This window comes from Scyliorhinus torazame, chromosome 1 (assembly GCF_047496885.1).
Source record: "Scyliorhinus torazame isolate Kashiwa2021f chromosome 1, sScyTor2.1, whole genome shotgun sequence".
NCBI classification, from domain to species: domain Eukaryota; kingdom Metazoa; phylum Chordata; class Chondrichthyes; order Carcharhiniformes; family Scyliorhinidae; genus Scyliorhinus; species Scyliorhinus torazame.
Window position 1 is genome coordinate 378992190 of NC_092707.1, and position 19307 is coordinate 379011496.

Sequence of the window (19307 nt, forward strand, 5' to 3'; positions counted from 1 at the left end):
GTCTTGTTGAGTTGCCGCAGTGCATCTTACATATCATACACACTGCTGCCACTGTACATCGATGGTGGACAAAGTTGGTGGATTGGGTGCTGATCAAGCCGAATGCTATGTTCTGGATGGAGTCCAGCTTCTCTTTTTTTTTTAAATATAAAAATTTATAATACCCAATTCATTTTTTCCAATTAAGCGGCAATTTAGCGTGGCCAATCTACCTAGCCTGGGTATCTTTGGGTTGTGGGGGCAAAACCCTCGCAAACACGGGGAGAATGTGCAAACTCCACACGGACAGTGACCCAGAGCCGGGATCGAACCTGGGACCTCAGTGCCGTGAGGCAGCAGTGCTAACCACTGTGCCACCGTCCACTGCCCTGGACGATGTCTAGCTTCTTGAGTGTTGCTGGAACCATACTCATCCAGGCAAGCGAAGAGTATTCCATCACTCCTGACTTGTGCCTTGTAGATGGCTGACAGGCTTTGGGGAGTGAGATACTCGCCTCAGAATTCAGTCTCTGCCCTGCTCTGGTAGCTATAGTATTTATAATCGCTGGTCCACTTTAGTTTCTGGTCAACGTTAACACCAGAATATTGCTAGTGGGGTATTCAGTGATGGTAATGTCAATGAATGTTATGGGGAGATGTTTGGATTGTTGTAGACAGGCATTGCCTGGTACTTGTGTGACATGAATGTACCTGCCTCATGTTGTTCAAGTCCTACTGTATACGGACATGAACCTCTTCAATATCTAAAGAGGTGTGAATGGCACTGAACACTGTGCAAATCATCAGCATCAGCAGTTCTGGCCATATAATGAGGGATGGTCATTGATTAAGCAGCTGAATATCACGGTCTAGGTCACTACATGGAGGAGTTCCTGCAGTGATGTCCTGGGACTGAGATATTGGCCTCCAACAATCACAACCATCTTCCATTGTGTTAGGTATGACTCTAACCAGTGGAGAGTTTTCCCCAATTCCAATTGACTACAATTGCAAACCTTGAGCTGCATCCCGCTCTCGACTGTACTTTCTATTGTGCCATTAGCAAACAAAAATCCACTAACCTGATTCTCTTTTCCGGAGTTGAACTCACGCCAAGTTGGAATTTGTGGTGCTGCAAGGGGTTGATGCATAGACTTATTTCTCACCTGTGAAACTTAATAGGAAACCAGGATATAAATTTTTTTTTAAAAATAGTATCCTACTCTCTACAAATCTTTTATGGTTTAATGCATTAGAATTAAATGTTTAGATATTCTAATCCTTCAGAAATATTGTAAATTAATTCAGTCAGCAGAGATAAACTTTTCATCTTGCAGGATACATTTTACATGGTTTGTGGAATACAATTCTCCAAATGACCAACCATTTAACATAAAGCCAAATCCTTCAATAAACATCTGGTTTCTCATATAAACAATATATTTGTATAAAAATAAATTATATATAAGCCTATCTTCATTGATTTGACAAAATTGTTTGCAAATGCAACACATCAAACAACAGATACCATTTTTATATTTAATTTATATAAATTACTATTCTACTGGTTAATTTAGACCAATATTGGCTCATATGATACATCGAAAAAGTCTAATTTCAGATTCATATGCTTTCGGAATTAACTTTTAGTACGAGCTTAAATTGTTAAATGTAGGATGACTGTAAACACCTGGTGAGAAGCTGGTAAACAGACCGGAAATAACTGCCATTCAAAGGATAGCCGATGTTTATTTAATTTCAGCAGTGTTGGAAATGGTAAAACAATGGATGGCCCCTGCTGCATTTTTTTAAGGGGCAATTTAGCATGGCCAATCCACCTACCCTTCACATCTTTGGCTGTGGGGGCGAGACCCTTGCAGATACAGGGAGAATGTGCAAACTCCACACGGACAGTGACTCAGAGCCAGGATCAATCCTGGGTCCTCGATGCGTGACCTTACTGTGTTTCTTTGTGGAGATGAGATGTCTACAGTTGTTTACATGATGGGATTAGATTATTCACGTGCACGGAATATTTTTGTGTTTGGTTATGGGACTACGGGTGCAGAATGTACCCATGGTCGGGGACATCAATGTCCATCACCAAGAGTGGCTCGGTAGTAGCACCACAGACTGAGCTGGTCAGTTCCTGAAGGACATATTTTTTTAAATATAAATTTAGAGTTTATAAAAATCTATATTCATTTTTTCCAATTACAGGGCAATTTAGCATGGCCAATCCACCTACCCTGCACATCTTTGGATTGTGGGGCGAAACCCACACAAACACGGGGAGAATGTGTGAACTCCACACGGACAGTGACCCAGAACCGGGATCGAACCTGGGACCTCGGTGCCATGAGGCAGCAATGCTAATCACTGTGCCACCGTGCTGCCCCTCTGAAGGACATATCTGCTTGACTGGGACTGCAGCAGGTGGGAAGAGAACCAACAAGAACAGAGAACATACGGTGCAGGAGGCGGCAATTCGGCCCATCGAGTCTGCACCGACCCACTTAAGCCCTCACTTCCACCCTATCCCCGTAACCCAATAACCCCTCCTAACCTTTTTGGTCACTAAGGGCAATTTATCATGGCCAATCCACCTAACCTGCACGTCTTTGGACTGTGGGAGGAAACCGGAGCACCCAGAGGAAACCCACAGACACGGGGAGAACGTGCAGACTCCGCACAGACAGTGATCCAGCGGGGAATCGAACCTGGGACCCTGGCGCTGTGAAGCCACAGTGCTATCCACTTGTGCTACCGTGCTGCCCATAAAGAGGGATGTCAGGAGTGGGATTTGAACCCACAACCCTAGAAAGGGATCAGAAATCATCAAATCCTCAGTGTCAATGAAGGATACTGCTCAAGTCTGGTGCCTTGGACAACTCGGCCATCTTGACAGCTTACTTAAGGGGGAAACTACTTGTCATCATCATTGGTCAGAGTGACAACACACAGTCCTTGCAGAGAAGTCCCGTCTTCACATTGAGCATACCCTCCATCAGGTTGTGTGGCACTGCCACCTTGCTAAATATGATAGGGTTCAAACAGATCTAGCAACTCAAGGCCATGAGGTGCTGTGGGCGATCAGCAGCAGCGCTGTACTCAACCATAATCCGTGACCACATGGCCTTGCATATTCCCCACTCTACCATTACCACCACAACAGGAGATCAACTCTGGTTCAATGAAGAGTGCAGGGAATGCCAGGATCAACATTAGGCACACCTAAAAATGAGGTGTCGGGCAGCATGGCGGCACAGTGGTTAGCACTGCTGCCTCACGGAGCCGAGGACCCAGGTTCGATCCCAGCTCCGCATCAGCATTTGACAGAGTATGCATCAAGGAGCCCTAGTAAAACTGGCTTCAATGGCTAGAATCATATCTGGCAGAAAGGAAGCTGGCAGGAGGTCAATCATCTCAGCTCCACGCCAAGTTCCTCAGGACAGTGTTCTAGGCCCAACTCTCTTCAGCTGCTTCATCAATTACCCTCCTTCCATCATAAGGCCAGAAGTGAGGATGTTTGCAGATGACTACAAAATGTTCAGCACCATTCACAACTCCTCAGATACTCAAGCAGTCCATGTCCAAATTCACAGTACCTTGGCTTGGGTTGACAAGGGGCAAGTAACATTTGCACCACACAAGTGCCACGAATGGCCATCTTCGATGAGAGGATTTAACTATCACCTCTTGGCATTCAATATCATTACCATCACTGAATCCTCCATATCAACAACCTGGGGCTATCATTGACCAGACACTGAACTGGATTAGCCACATAAATACTGCGGCTACTAGAGCAGGTCAAAGGCTAGGAATCCAGCAGCAAATAATCCACCTTCTGGCCCCACAAAACCTGTCCACCATCTACAAGGCACAAGTCAGGAGTGCAATGGAATACTCTGCACTTGTCTGGTTGTCTGGATGAGTGCAGCTCCAACAAACTCAAGACGCTAGACACCATCCAGCCCAACCCGATTGCTATCCCTTTCACAAACATTCAATCCCATCAGTACCGCCAAAGTGGCAGCCATGTGTACCTTCTACAAAATGCACTGCTGATCTCAACAAGGTTCCCTAGGCAACATCTTCCAAACCCACAACCACTGCCATCTAAAAAGACAAGAGGAGCAGATACCTGGGAACAGCCCCACCTGGAGGCTCCCCGCTAAGTCACTCACGATCCTGACTTGAAAATATATCGCCGTTCATTCATGGTCGCTGGATCAAAATCCTAGAATTCCCTTCCTAATAGGGACAGCAGCAGTTCAAGAAGGCAACTCACCACCACCTTCTGAAGGGCAACTAGAGATGGGCAATAAATGCTGGCCTAACCAGTGACGCCCACATCCCGTAAATGAATTTTTAAAAATATTAGCCATTTCATTTTCACCAAGAAGGGACATTTCCATCTTTTCTGCTCAGTAAGAATCCAACAAATGGAGAAAACAACACCACGAAAAATTAACGCCCATCTCACATTTCCGAGATGAAGTTCACCAGCATTCCCATGACATCTGCTTCATCAATTTAGAGGCCAGAGGGTTTCCAACACACTTCAATCTTGACACAGGTGCAGGGGTATCTGTACTAGCTGATCACCTTTCATTACTGCACAATTACTCTTCAGCCTTCCAATATGAAAACCCACAGGCTGGGACAAACATGTTAAGGGTCAGATTATCGCCATGCTATGTCACATGGGCTGATAGATCACAGAAGCCTTTTATGTCACCCACAAACAAACTATTTTCCTACTCAGCAGGAACACGTGTACAGTTAGACATCATCTAGAAAGTCAATGGGATTCTCGGATACCTGGATCACTTTCCATCAGGAATTCCCACAAACCTTTCATGGGCTGAGATGGTGGAATATCATATTTCTTTGCTCCTTGATGACTTGCCGTTGCAACTGTTGACCTGTAAAGAAACTCCACACCCCCTTCTGCCGAAAGCTAAAGAGGAACTCGTTTGCACTGAGTGCTGAATTTGGGTGCATTTGAGTGCTATAGTGAGAGTTTGGTGACTGAGGGAGTTAGGTGAGGAGGGAGCAAGGCGCTCCTTTCATTTCATTTCCTCAAAGAATGAGAAGGGAGCCGGAGTTTACAGAGAGTGCAGCTGACTGGGAGCATAGTCGGAGGGTGGAGTTCCAGTTGGTCCACAGGGCAGCTACATTCTGTAAGGTAAGAGGGGATGGTGGCTAGGGCAGTTGCATGCTCCTCCTGTAGGATGTGGGTAGTGAGGGATACCACCGATGTCCCCGCTGACCTGCGGGAAGTGCACCCAACTCCAGCTCCTCAGAGACCATGTTAGGGAATTGGAGCTGGAGCTGGATGAACTTCGGATCATCCGGGAGGCAGAGGGGGTAATAGAGAAGAGTTACAGGGAGGTAGCCACACCCAAGGTGCAGGACAAGAGTAGCTGGGTTACAGACAGGGGAAGGAAAACGAACGGGCAGACAGTGCAGGGATCCCTCGTAGCCGTTCCCCTTCAAAACAAGTGTACCGGTTTGGATGCTGTTGGGGGAGATGACCTACCGGGGGAAGGCCCTAGCAGCCAGGTCTCTGGCACTGATTCTGGCTCTGTGGCTCAGGAGGGAAGGGGGAGAATAGAAAAGCAATAGTTTTCATAGTTTTCATAGAATTTACAGTGCAGAAGGAGGCCATTCGGCCCATCGAGTCTGCAGCGGCTCTTGGAAAGAGCACCCCACCCAAGGTCGACACCTCCACCCTATCCCCATAACCCAGTAACCCCACCCAATACTAAGGGCAATTTTGGACACCAAGGGCAATTTATCATGCCCAATCCACCTAACCTGCACATCTTTGGACTGTGGGAGAAAACCGGAGCACCTGGAGGAAACCCACGCACACACGGGGAGGATGTGCAGACTCCGCACAGACAGTGACCCAAGCCGGAATCGAACCTGGGACCCTGGAGCTGTGAAGCAATTGTGCTATCCACAAGACTCAATGGTTAGGGGAAGGGATAGGAGATTCTGTGGTCACGATCGACACTCCCGGAAGGTATGCTGCCTCCCGGATGCCAGGGCCATGGACGTCTCCGATCGAGTCTACAGGATTCTTAAGGGGGAGAGTGAGCAACCAGAAGTCGTGGCGCACATAGGCACCAACGACAAGCTAATAAAAGGGATGAGGATCTAAAAAGTGATTTTAGGAGTTAGGGCGGAAGCTAAAGAGCAGGACAAGCAGAGTAGTGATCTCAGGATTGCTACCGGTGCCACGTGCAACTGAGGCAAGGAACAGAGAGCAGCTGAACACGTGGTTACAGGGCTGGTGCAGGAGGGAAGACTTCAGATATGTGGATCATTGGGATATCTGCTGGGGAAGGTGGGACCTGTACATGAAGGACGGATTGCACCTAAACTGGAGGGGCACCAATATCCTGAGTGGGACGTTTGCTAGAGCTCTTCAGGAGGGTTTAAACTAGTTTGGCAGGGGGATGGGAACCAGAGCTATGGATCAGTGGATAGGGTAGCTGTTGAGCAGGCAGAAATAGTATGCACAAGTCTGTGAGGAAGGATAGACAGTTGATAGGGCAAAGTTGCATTCAGTGGAATTGGTTAAAGTGTGTCTGTTTCAATGCAAGGAGTGTCAGGAATAAGGGAGATAGAGCATGGATCAGTACTTGGAACTACGATGTTGTGGCCATTACAGAGACATGGATTACACAGGGGCAGGAATAGTTGTTAGATGTTCCAGGGTTTAGAGGTTTTCAGAAGAATAGGGAGGGAGGTAAGCGAGGAGGGGGAGTGGCACTGTTAATTAGGGAGTGCGCCACAGCTGCAGAAAAGGAGGTAGTTGAGGGGGGTTTGTCTACTGAGTCAGTATGGGTGGAAGTCAGAAACAAGAAAGGAGCAGTCACTTTATTGGGAGTTTTCTATAGACCCCCAGTAGCAGCAGACAGATAGAATAACAGATTGGGCGGCAGATCTTGGAAAAGTGCAGAAGTAACAGAGTTGCTGTCATGGGTGACTTCAACTTCCCTAATATTGACTGGAACCTCCTTAGTGCAAATGGTTTGGATGGAGCAGATTTTGTCACTTGTGTACAGGAAGGATTCCTGACTCAATATGTAGATAAGCTGACTAGGGGGGGCGATATTGGACTTGGTGCTTGGCAACGAAGCAGGCCAGGTGTCAGATATCTCGGTGGGAGAGCATTTCGATGAGTGATCACAACTCCTTGACCTTCACTATAGTAATGGAGAGGGATAGGAACACACAGTATGGAAAGGTATTTAATTGGGGGAGGGGAATTATACTGCTATTAGACAGGAGCTGAGGAGCATAAAGTGGGAACAATTGTTCTTGGGGAAATGCACAACAGTAATGTGGGGATTGTTTAAGGAGCACTTGCTGCGAGTGCTGAACAGTTTTGTCCCACTGAGACGAGGAAGGAATGGGAAGGTGAAGGAGCCTTGGATGACTAGAGAAGTTGAGCTTCTAGTCAAGAGGAAGAAGGTTTATGCAAGGTTGAGGAAGCAAGGATCTGACTCGGCTCTAGAGGGTTACAAGGTAGCCAGGAAGGAACTCAAAAATGGACTGAGGAGAGGGGGCATGAAGAAGCCCTGGCGGTAAGGATTAGGGAAAACCCCAAGGCGTTCTACATTTATGTGAGAAATAAGAGGATGATCAGAGTGAGAGTAGGGCCAATCAGGGATAGTGGAGGGAACTTGTGCCTAGAGTCTGAAGAGATGGGAGGAGGCCCTAAATGAATACTTTGCTTCAGTATTCACTATTCAACTGTTGTTGCCCGTGAGAACATGTGAACTAGGTTAATAGACTTGAACAGGTTGATATTAAGGAGGATGTGCTGGAAATTTTGAAAAGCATCAGGATAGTTAAGTACCCTGGGCCTGACGGGATATACCCAAGGTTACTACAGGAAGCGAGGGAGGAGATTGCTGCACCGTTGGCGATGATCTTTGCGTCCTCACTCTCCACCGGACTAGTACTGGATGATTGGAGGGAGGTGAATGTTGTTCCCCTAGTCAAGAAAGGGAATAGGGAAATCCCTGGGAATCACAGACCCATCAGTCTTACATCTGTGGTGAGCAAACTACTGGAAAGGAGTCTGAGAGATAGGATTTATGATTATTTAGAAAAACATACGTTTGATTAAAGATAGTCAGCATGGCTTTGTGAGGGGCAGGTCATGCCTCACAAGCCTCAGTGAATTATTTGAGGATGTGATAAGCCACATTGATGAAGATCGGGCAATGGATGTGGTGTATATGGATTTCAGTAAGGCATTTGATAAGGATACAGAACTGGCTGGCCGAAAGAAGACAGCGAATGGTAGTAGATGGAAAGTATTCCGCTTGGAGGTAGGTGACTAGTGGTGTCCCGCAAGGATCTGTTCTGGGACCTCTGCTCTTTGTAGTTTTTATAAATGACTTGGATGAGGAAGTGGAAGTGTGGGTTAGTAAGTTTGCCGATGACACGAAGGTTGGTAGAGTAGTAGATAGTGTCGAGGGTTGTTGCAGGTTACAACAGGACATTGACAGGAGGCAGAGCTGGGCTGAGAAGTGGCAGATGGAGTTCAACCTTGATAAATGTGAAGTGATTCATTTTGGAAGGTCGAATTTGAATGCTGAATACAGGATTAAAGGCAGGATTCTTGGAAGTGTGGAGGAACAGAGGATCTTGGGGTCCACGTACATAGATCCCTCAAAGTTGCCACTCGGGTTGATAGGGTTGTTAAGAAGGCGTATGGTGTGTAGGCTTTCATTAACAGGGGGATTGAGTTTAAGAGCCACGAGGTTTTGCTGTAGCTTTATAAAACTCTAGTTAGACCACACTTGGAACATTGTGTCCAGTTCTGGTTGCCTCATTATAGGAAGGATGTGGATGCTTTGGAGGGTACAGAGGAGATTTACCAGGACGCTGCCTGGACTGGAGAGCATGTCTTATGAAGAAAGGTTGAGGGAGGCTTTTCTCACTGGAGCGAAGTAGGCAGAGAGATGACATGATAGAGGTGCACAAGGTGATGAGAGGCATGGATAGAGTGGCTTGTCAGAGACTTTTCCCCAGGGCTGTCACGAGGGGACATAATTTTACGGTGATTGGAGGAAGGTATAGGGGAGATGTCAGAGGTAGGTTCTTTACACAGAGAGTGGTGGGTGTGTGGAATGCACAGCCAGCAGAGGTGGTGGAGTCAGAGTCATTAGGGACATTTAAGCAACTCTTAGACAGGCACATGGACAGCAGTTAATTGAAGGGTTGTAGGTTGATCTTAGATTAGGATAAATGGTCAGCACAACATCGTGGGCTGAAGGGCATGTACTGTGCTGTACTGTTCTATGTTATCATAGAATCCCCACAACGCAGAAGGAGACCATTCCACCCATCAAATCTGCACTGACCCTGCGAAAGAACATGTTAGCCAGGCCCATTCCCCTACCCCATCCCTGTAACCCCACAACCCAACCCAACCTAACCCTTGGACACTAAGAGGCAAGTTAGCATGGACAATCCACCTAGCACGCACATCTTTGGAATGAGAAGGAAAACCAAAGCACCCAGAGGAAACCCACGCAGACACAGGGAGAACGTAACTCCACAGTCACCAAGGTCTGGCACTGTGAGGCAACCACAGAATTGCTACAGTGCAGAAGGAGACCGTTCAGCTCATCGAGTGTGCACCGACCCTCTAAAAGAGCACCCTACCTAGGCCCACTCACCTGCCTATCCTTGTAAACCCGTAACCCCACCTAACCTGCACATCCCATGACACTTAAGGGGAGATTTAGCATGGCCAATTGACCTAACCTGCACATCTTTGGACTGTGGGGTGAAAACCCATCAGTAGTCATCAGTAGTGATATGAAAGTGGTTTTGGCAAATAGCCCTCGACAAGGAATCTAGGCTCCTGACAACTTTTACTACACCCTTTGGTTGATTTGCTGTAACATCTCTCTTGCTGCGTTTTTTCTGCCTCGGAGATATGCCAATGTAGCATGTCAACATTCCTTCGGAGCTAACAAGGTGTTATCTACCATCTGGACGACGTTTTCATATGGTTCTACAAAATCCAAACATGACCATAGAGAAGAGAGGTCTTCAAAGCACTTCAGAAAATGCTGAAGCCATTCAGGACCTCAAGCCTACTCCACCATTCAATATGATCTGATCGGATTGTGGCTTCAGCAGTTCCCATAAGACGTAGGAGCAGAATTAGGCCACTCGGCCCATCGAGTCTGCTCCGTCATTCAATCATGGTTGATATTTTCTCATCCCCATTCTCCTGCCTTCTCCCTATAACCCCTGATACCCTTATTAATCCTATCTATCTCTGTCTTAAAGACACTCAGTGATTTGCCTCCACAACCTTCTGCGGCAAAGAGTTCCACAGATTCACCACCCTCTGGCTGAAGAAATTCCTCCTCATCTCTGTTTTAAAGAATCGTCCCTTTAATCTGAGATGGTGTCCTCTGGTTCTAGTTTTTCCTACAAGTGGAAACATCCTCTCCACGTCCACTCTATCCAGGTCTCGCAGTATCCTGTAAGTTTCAATAAGACCCCCCCTCATCCTTCTAAACTCCAACGAGTACAAACCCAGAGTACCCAACCGTTCCTCATACAACAGGTTCTTCATTCCAGGGATCATTCTTGTGAACCTCCTCTGGACACTTTCCAAGGCCAGCACATCCTTCCTTAGATACGGGGCCCAAAACTGCTCACAATACTCCAAACGGGGTCTGACCAGAGCCTTATACAGCCTCAGTTGTACATCCCTGGTCTTGTATTCCTTTGACTCCCTTATAGATCAGTTCTATAACATTTGAATATGTTCAAATGACTTGATCTCCAATGCTCGCCTGGGGTACAAAGATTAAAGACCATCAGAGAAGAAATTCCTCATCTCAATCTTAAATGGAAGATCCATTATTTTGAAACGGTGCTCCCAGTTCTAGATTCTGCCACGAGGCGAAACATCCTCTCAACATCTGCCCTATCAACCACTCTCAGAATCTTGTAGATTTCATAAGATCGCCCCTCATTCTTCAAAATTCCAATGAGTATGGGCCGACCCTGTTCAATGTTTATCATCATAAGCTGGGCAGCACGATAGCGCAGTGGTTAGGACTGCTGCCTCACGGCGCCGAGGTCCCAGGTTCGGTCCCAGCTCTGGGTCACTGTCCGTGTGGATTTGCACATTCTCCCCGTATTTGCACGAGTTTCGCCCTCACAACTCAAAGATGTGCAGGCTAGGTGGATTGGCCTCACTAAATTTCTCCTTAATTAGAAAAAATTAATTGGGTATTCTAAATCTATAAATAAAAAAATTAGCATAAGCTAACCCCTTCATTCCAGCAACCAACCTAGTGGACATTCTCTGAATTGCATCCAATGAAAGTACAACTTTCCTTCAATGAGACAACCGAACCATACGCAGTTATCAGGTGTGGTCTCACCAACTATACCCTGTACAGTTATAGCAAGACTTCCCTACTTTTATACTCCTTTCCCCTTGCAGTAAAAGCCAACATTCCATTTGCTTTCCTAGTTACTGGCTGTACCTGCATACTAAGCTTTTGTGATTCACGTACGGGGATACTCCAATTCCTCTGTACCTCAGCCTTCTCACAGCTTGCTTTGCATATACATGTATGGACCGAAAGGACTGAAGATAAAGAAAGGCTGACAGTCAGTAGAAAATAAAAATTGCCAGGTTGTAAAACAGATAACCAACTCAATTCAGTCAGTTTTATAGTTTTCAGTTCAAAATAAAGAGTTGCAACTTCCCAAACTGCTTTAAAGCCAAGTAAGTATTTTTTAAAGTGTAGTCATTTTTGTAATTTAGGTAACACAGTAGTCAATTTTCATACAGTAAGCTCCAACTAACAGAAGGTTGTTAACGGCTAGGTAATCTCTTTTTAATGATTTTGCTTGACGAATGTATTTTGGGCCAGGATGTCCGGGATAACACCTAACATCTCTTGGCACCATTCTTCCTCAAAATTTTGCCATGGGATCTTTAATGTCAACCTAAGATCACAGGTTCACTGTCTTATCCGCAGCACTTGCGACAGTGCTGCGCTACCCCAGTACAGCACAGGGTTTTATGCTGAAGTCTCTGGGTTGGGACTCAAACCCACAACTTTTGATGTGGCACTCATTATAATTAGGCCAAAATTAATCTGCACAATCCTGATCGCTGATTAATTGAAACAGTGGCTGCATCAAATTACTGCAAATTGTATTTACATTGTGCTAAAAGTATACAATATGTGGGATTGTTCTGTTTGTCATCCTTGCTCCCTTCTGTAAAATGGCTAGATTTAATTTTTTAGAATAATAATCTTTATTAGTGTCACAAGTAGGCTTGCATTAACACTACAATGAAGTTACTGTGAAAATCCCCTATTGTAGTACTGTTTAAGTGCTATGACTGGCAAAGATATTAATTCTTATTCCCTTCAAAGTTACAATACTAAGCTTAATGTTTGCAATAAACTTCACATTAATTACATACAGAAGGGCTAAAAGGGACCTTTAGGGCGGCATGTGGTGCAGTGGTTAGCACTCGGACTGCGGCACTGAGGACCCGGATTCGAATCCCGGCCCTGGGTCACTGTCCACGTGGGGTTTGCGCATTCTCCCCATGTCTGCGTGGGTTTCACCCCCAGAACCCAAAAGATGTGCAGGTTAGGTGGATTGGCCACACTAAATTGCCCCTTAATTGGAAAAAAATAATAATTGGGTACTCTAAATATGTTTGTTTGTTTGTTTTTTAAATGGAGGGCTAAAAGGGGGCACGAAAAGTCATATTAAGCAAGAGGGTAGCCAGGGAGAGGGTTGGCCCACTCAAAGACAGAGAAGGGAATCTATGCGTGGAGCCAGGGGAAATGGGCGAGATATTAAATGAGTACTTTGTGTCAGTATTCACCAAAGAGAAGGACTTGGTGGATGATGAGTCTGGGGAAGGGTGTGTAGATAGTTTGGATCATGTTGAGATCAAAAAGGAGATGGTATAAGGGGTCTTGAAAAACATCAAGGTCCCCTGGGACTGATGGGATATACCCCAGAATACTGAGAGAGGCAAGTGAGGAAATTGCTGGGACCTGGAGAGAAATCTTCGTATCCTCACTGGCTACAGGGAGATCACAGAGGATTGGAGAATAGCCAATGTTGTTCCTTTGTTTAAGAAGGGTAGCAAGGATAATTCAGGTAATTACAGGCCGGTGAGTCTGACGTCAGTGGTAGGGAAATTATTGGCCAGGATTCTTCGAGACAGGATTGACTTCCACTTGGAAATAAGTAGACGTATTAGCGGGAGGCAACATGGTTTTATGAAAGGGAGGTCATGTCTCACTAACGTGATCGAGTTTTTCAAGAAAGTGACGAAGATGATTGATGAGGATAGGGCAGTGCATGTTGTCTGCATGGACTTCAGCAAGGCCTTTCACAAGGTCCCTCATGGCAGACTGGTATAAGAACATAAGAACTAGGAGCAGGAGTAGGCCATCTGGCCCCTCGAGCCTGCTCCGCCATTCAATGAGATCATGGCTGATCTTTTGTGGACTCAGCTCCACTTTCCGGCCCGAACACCATAACCCTTAATCCCTTTATTCTTCAAAAAACTATCTATCTTTATCTTGTATAGAAGATGAAGTTTCACGAGATCAGAGGCGAACTGGCAAGATGGATACATAACTGGCTCGGTCATAGAAGACAGAGGGCAGCAGTGGAAGGGTGCATTTCTGAATGGAGGGTTGTGACCAGTGGCGTTCCTCAGGGATCAGTGCTGCACCTTTGCTGTTTGTAATATATATATAAATATATTATATGTATGATTTGGAGGAAAATGGAACTGGTTTGATCAGTACGTTTGCGGACGACACAAAGGTTGGTGGAATTGCAGATGGCGATGAGGACCATCAGAGGATACAGATCGATTGGAGACTTGGGCGGAGAGATGGCAAATGGAGTTTAATCAGGACAAGTGTGAGGTAATGCATTTTGGACGGTTTAATACAGATGGGAAATATACAGTAAATGGCAGAACCCTTAAGAGTATTGATAGGCAGTGGGATCTGTGTGTACAGGGACACAGATCACCGAAAGTGGCAACGCAGGTGGAAAAGGTAGTCAAGAAAACATATGGCATGCTTGCCTTCATCGGCCGGCCCACTGAGTTTAAAAATTGGCAAGTCATGTTGCAGCTTTATGGAATCTTAGTTAGGCCACACTTGGAATATAGTGTTCAATTCCGATCGCCACACTACCAGAAGGATGTGGAGGCTTTGGGAGGGTACAGAAAAGATTTACCAGGGTGTTGCCTGGTATGGAGGGCATTAGCTATGAGGAGTGGTTGAAGAAACTTGGTTTGTTCTCACTGGAACGGAGGTTGAGGGGTGGCCTGATCGAAGTCGACAAGATTATGAGGGACATGGACAGAGCGGATGGTCAGAACCTTTTTCCCCAGGGTGGAAGAGTCAATTACTAGGGGGCAGAGGTTTAAGGTGCGAGGGGGGCAAGGTTTCAAGGAAATGTACGAGGCAAGTTTTATTTTTAACAGAGGGTGGCGGGAGCCTGGAACTCGCTACCAGGTGAGGTATTGGAAACAGATACGATATTCACTTTTAAGGGGTGTCTTGACAAATGCATGAATTGGATGGGAATAGAGGGATATGGTCCCTGTAAGGGTTTTAGTTCTGTCAGGCAGGATGGTTTGTGCAGGCTTGGAGGGCCGAAAGGCCTGTTCCTGTGCTGTAATTTTCTTTGTTCTACATTTCTACAGCCATCAACTCTGATGACCCAAGTAGTCCTTCACAAAATTTCAATCCAGGGACGAACTGATTTTATCATAGGTACAAAGCATAACCATACCATAGTTTGGCGACTTTGTACTGCCACGTGACTCCACACTATCACTGGCTTTACTAGAAGTTTGACTCTTTGAACGTTCATGTATGATCAGCTCCTCCAGGTCTGAAAGAACAGAATGTGTGATTGCATTTAGTCCTAGGAAGAAAAAACTTGCATTATTAGAGTGCGTTTCATGGCCACTGGAGGTATCAAAACCCTTCACAGCCAATGAAGTATTTTTTGAAGTTTAATCACATTTGTAGTGTAGGAAACGCGGCAGCTAATTTATACTGAGCAAACCCATACAAACAGCAATGTGATAATGACTACTTAACCTGTTTTTTGTAATGCTGATTAAGACACAAATATTGGCCAGGACACCTGTAAAAATTCCCTGCTCTTCTTTGAAATAATGCTATGGGATCTTTTACATCGAGCAGGCAGATGGGGCCTCAGTTTTATCCTGAAGACATCACTTCCAACAGTGCAATGCTCCCTCAGTACTACACTGGACTGCCAGTCCCGAGTTTTGTTCTCAAACCCTGGCATGGGACTTGGACCAAAACCTTGTGATTCAGAAGAGTGCTTCACACTAAGCCTAAGCTGACACATAATATCTCGCAGAAATTTTGTTTTTTTGAATTGCAAGAAGTCTGACTGCAGCCGACCTTCAAGCCAGACGATGAGGCTTTAGTTCAGAGCGAGCCAAGCCAATAAATCTTTGTAACAGATATCAATGTCCCTTTGGGTTGTGTGTGTGTGTGTGTGTGTGTGGGGGGGGGGGGGGGGGGGGGGGGGGGGGGGGAGGAGAGAGTGGAAACCAAGGAAAAATAAAAAATTACCTTGTGCTTCAATTGGTGCAGCTTTTCACTAAATTAATGAGTTTGTGATAGCTACTGGAACTTCACAATTCTACTCTCACTAGGTACACTGCACTCAACTTGGCTTTTAGGACTGGGCGGTAAAGGGAATATATCCCCCACCACATAGAACATAGAAAATACAGCACAGAACAGGCCCTTCGGCCCACGATGTTGTGGCGAACTTTTGTCCTAGATCAAGAACAAATCAATCTACACCCCAGCATTCTACCGTAATGCATGTACCTATCCAATAGCCGCTTGAAGGTCCCTAATGTTTCCGACTCAACTACTTCCACAGGCAGTGCATTCCATGCCCCGGCTACTCTCTGGGTAAAAGAACCTACCTCTGACATCCCCCCTATATCTTCCATCATTCACCTTAAATTTATGTCCCCTTGTAATGGTTTGTTCCACCCGAGGAAAAAGTCTCTGACTGTCTACTCTATCTATTCCCCTGATCATCTTATGAACCTCTTTCAAGTCGCCCCTCATCCTTCTCCGTTCTAATAAGAAAAGGCCTAGCACCCTCAACCTTTCCTCGTAAGACCTACTCTCCATTCCAGGCAACATCCTGGTAAATCTCCTTTGCACGTTTTCCAAAGCTTCCACATCCTTCCTAAAATGAGGCAACCAGAACTGCGCACACTACTCCAAATGTGGCCTTACCAAGGTTTTGTACAGCTGCATCATCACCTCACGGCTCTTAAATTCAATCCCTCTGCTAATGAACGTTAGCACACTATTGGCCTTCTGCACAGCTCTATCCATTTGAGTGGCAACTTTCAAAGATCTATGAACATTGACCCCAAGATCTCTCTGTTCCTCCACAGTGCCAAGAACCCTACTGTTAACCCTGTATTCCGCATTCATATTTGTCCTTCCAAAATGGACAACCTCACACTTTTCAGGGTTAAACTCCATCTGCCACTTCTCAGCCCAGCTCTGCATCCTATCTATGTCTCTTTGCAGCCGACAACAGCCCTCCTCACTATCCACAACTCCACCAATCTTCATATCGTCTGCAAATTTACTGACCAACCCTTCAACTCCCTCATCCAAGTCATTAATGAAAATTACAAACAGCAGAGGACCCAGAACTGATCCCCTGCGGTACACCACTGGTAACTGGGCTCCAGGCTGAATATTTGCCATCCACCACCACTCTCTGACTTCTATCGGTTAGCCAGTTTGTTTTCCAACTGGAGAATTTCCCCACTATCCCGTGCCACCTTACTTTCTGCATAAGCCTACCATGGGGAACCTTATCAAATGCCTTACTAAAATCCATGTACACTACATCCACTGCTTTATCTTCATCCACGTTCTTGGTCACCTCCTCAAAGAATTCAATAAGACTTGTGAGGCAAGACCAACCCCTCACAAATCCGTGTTGATTATCCCTAATCAAGCAATGTCTGTCCAGATGCTCAGAAATCCTATCCCTCAGTACCCTTTCCATTACTTTGCCTACCACCGAAGTAAGACTAACTGGCCCTGTAATTCCCAGGGTTATCCCTATTCCCTTTTTTCAGGGGCACGACATTCGCCACTCTCCAATCCCCTGGTACACCCCTGTTGACAGTGAGGACGAAAAGATCATTGCCAACGGCTCTGCAATTTCATCTCTTGCTTCCCATCAAATCCTTGGATATATCCCGTCAGGCCGGGACTTGTCTATCCTCAAGTTTTTCAATATGTCCAACACATCTTCCTTCCTAACAAGTATCTCCTCGAGCTTACCAGTGTGTTTCACACTGTCCTCTCCAACAATATGGCCCCTCTCATTCGTAAATACTAAGAAAAGTACTCGTTCAAGACCTCGCCTATCTCTTCAGACTCAATGCACAATCTCCCGCTACTGTCCTTGATCGGATCTACCCTCGCTCTAGTCATTCTCATATTTCTCACATATGTGTAAAAGGCCTTGGGGTTTTCCTTGATCCTACCCACCAAAGATTTTTCATTCCCTCTCTTAGCTCTCCTAATCCCTTTCTTCAGTTCCCTCCTGGTTATCTTGTATCCCTCCAGCGCCCTGTCTGAACCTTGTTTCCTCAGCCTGATATAAGCATCCTTCTTCCTCTTAACAAGACATTCAACCGCTCGTCAACCATGGTTCCCTCACTCAACCATCTCTTCCCTGCCTGACAGGGACATGCATATCAAGGACACGTAGTATCTGTTCCTTGAACAAGTTCCACATTTCAATACAGCCTATGTTCCCAACTTATGCACTTCAGTTCTTGTCTGACAGCATCGTATTTACCCTTCCCCCAATTGTAAACCATGCCCTGTTGCACTCACCTATCCCTCTCCATTACTAAAGTGAACATTACTAGCAGGATTGGTCAGTTAAAAGAAAACATCCATCTCCACTTGGGAGGGGCCATTTGGTTAACATTCCACAACTGTAGGGGTTTCAAATCTATTATCTCCACTTTTAAGAAAGGAATAAAAATGTAAAACCCTGCTTATCCGTGAATTTCTGAGCATAGGTGGGGGTGAAGGGCCTCCTTCCTGGGAATAAACAGCTATCTGCCACAACTACCGCCGAGTGTGGTGCAGTTTTGTTTTACCTTTTCTGAACTCTCGAAGTTGATGGTGTGGGACGTTGCGGTAGCCCAACAAATCCAATTGTTCTCTAACATCTTGGTCTGTAAAATCCAGTCCTGCCATTGCCGAAGTCGCAAAGAACAAAAGCCTTCCTTTTTTGCGTCCCCGGAATGAAAGTGCCCTGTTCGGAATTTGCAAACAAAGAAGTAAAATTATAATAAGAATTATCTTCAGAAAGATCTGCCCCAGGAGCCAGATCTCCACCAAGCATCTGCATCAAGTCCCACCTTTCCTTAAATAATTAAATCCCCGTTTAAATGTCTTAACGTCTGTGCACTTACCCGGGGTCCCCAAACCAGCAGAGCCCACAAGACTTTAAGATTCACTGAGCAGGCGGTGCCACCCCTCTTCCCTTCTTCCCCCACTGACTGTGTGTCCCTGTTCCCTCCCCCACTGACTGTGTGTGTGTCCCTGTTCCCTCCCCCACTGACTGTGTGTGCGCCTGTGTACCTGTTCCCTCCCCCACGGGTTTGTTTTTTTGACGGTTTACTCGCGCGGACCAAATCGCGGGAACGTTCCGACTGTTGCAACCCAGCGACCGTTTAAAAGGCAACTGTCAACAAGACGCAGCAAGAGAGCGGCTCCGCCGGCAGCGCCATCACCAGGCAAGCGCCAAGTTTAATTGTCCCGATCAACCGTACCCAACTTTCTTTCGCTCCTTTTGCACGAACCTGATTTTTCTACAGCAAGTCTGAGAAATAACGATGTACAGATTGGATGACGCCAAGATGATTATTTTTGAAGTGTTGTCCAAACAATCACTGGCAACCCAAGTTGACAGCACAGTGGCTAGCACTGCGGCTTCACAGCGCCAGGGTCCCAGGTAACTTTTGTAATTTTAATTAAATAACTTTTTAAATTTCTATTGAAGAACTATTTAATTTGTTGTCAGATCAAGCAAGATAAATACTCAAGGATTGTGGTGAATGTATTGCTACTGCAATTCACCACTATTGTATAATGTTGATGCCCCGGTGGGCTCCGCCCCCTCGGTGGTGGTATATAAAC

General features: G+C 45.9%; 1 protein-coding gene across 3 annotated transcripts in view; it reads right to left on the reverse strand.

The window, feature by feature from the left end:
• hyls1 (HYLS1 centriolar and ciliogenesis associated) overlaps window positions 1-18874 on the reverse strand; it is a 40479-nt gene extending 21605 nt beyond the window's left edge. The window contains exons 1-4 of one of the 3 annotated variants that reach the window (XM_072512091.1): window positions 18750-18874; window positions 18263-18420; window positions 14848-14949; window positions 1062-1153 (exon numbers count right to left, since the gene is read on the reverse strand). In XM_072512091.1, coding sequence (XP_072368192.1) covers window positions 1062-1153; window positions 14848-14949; window positions 18263-18362 — 294 coding nt within the window. In that variant the 5' untranslated portion in view covers window positions 18363-18420; window positions 18750-18874. Of the gene's footprint in view, window positions 1-1061; window positions 1154-14847; window positions 14950-18262; window positions 18421-18580; window positions 18718-18749 lie in introns of those variants that run through there. The other 2 variants (XM_072512083.1, XM_072512099.1) reach the window with 2 other exon arrangements.
• Between the last annotated feature and the right edge of the window lie 433 nt (window positions 18875-19307).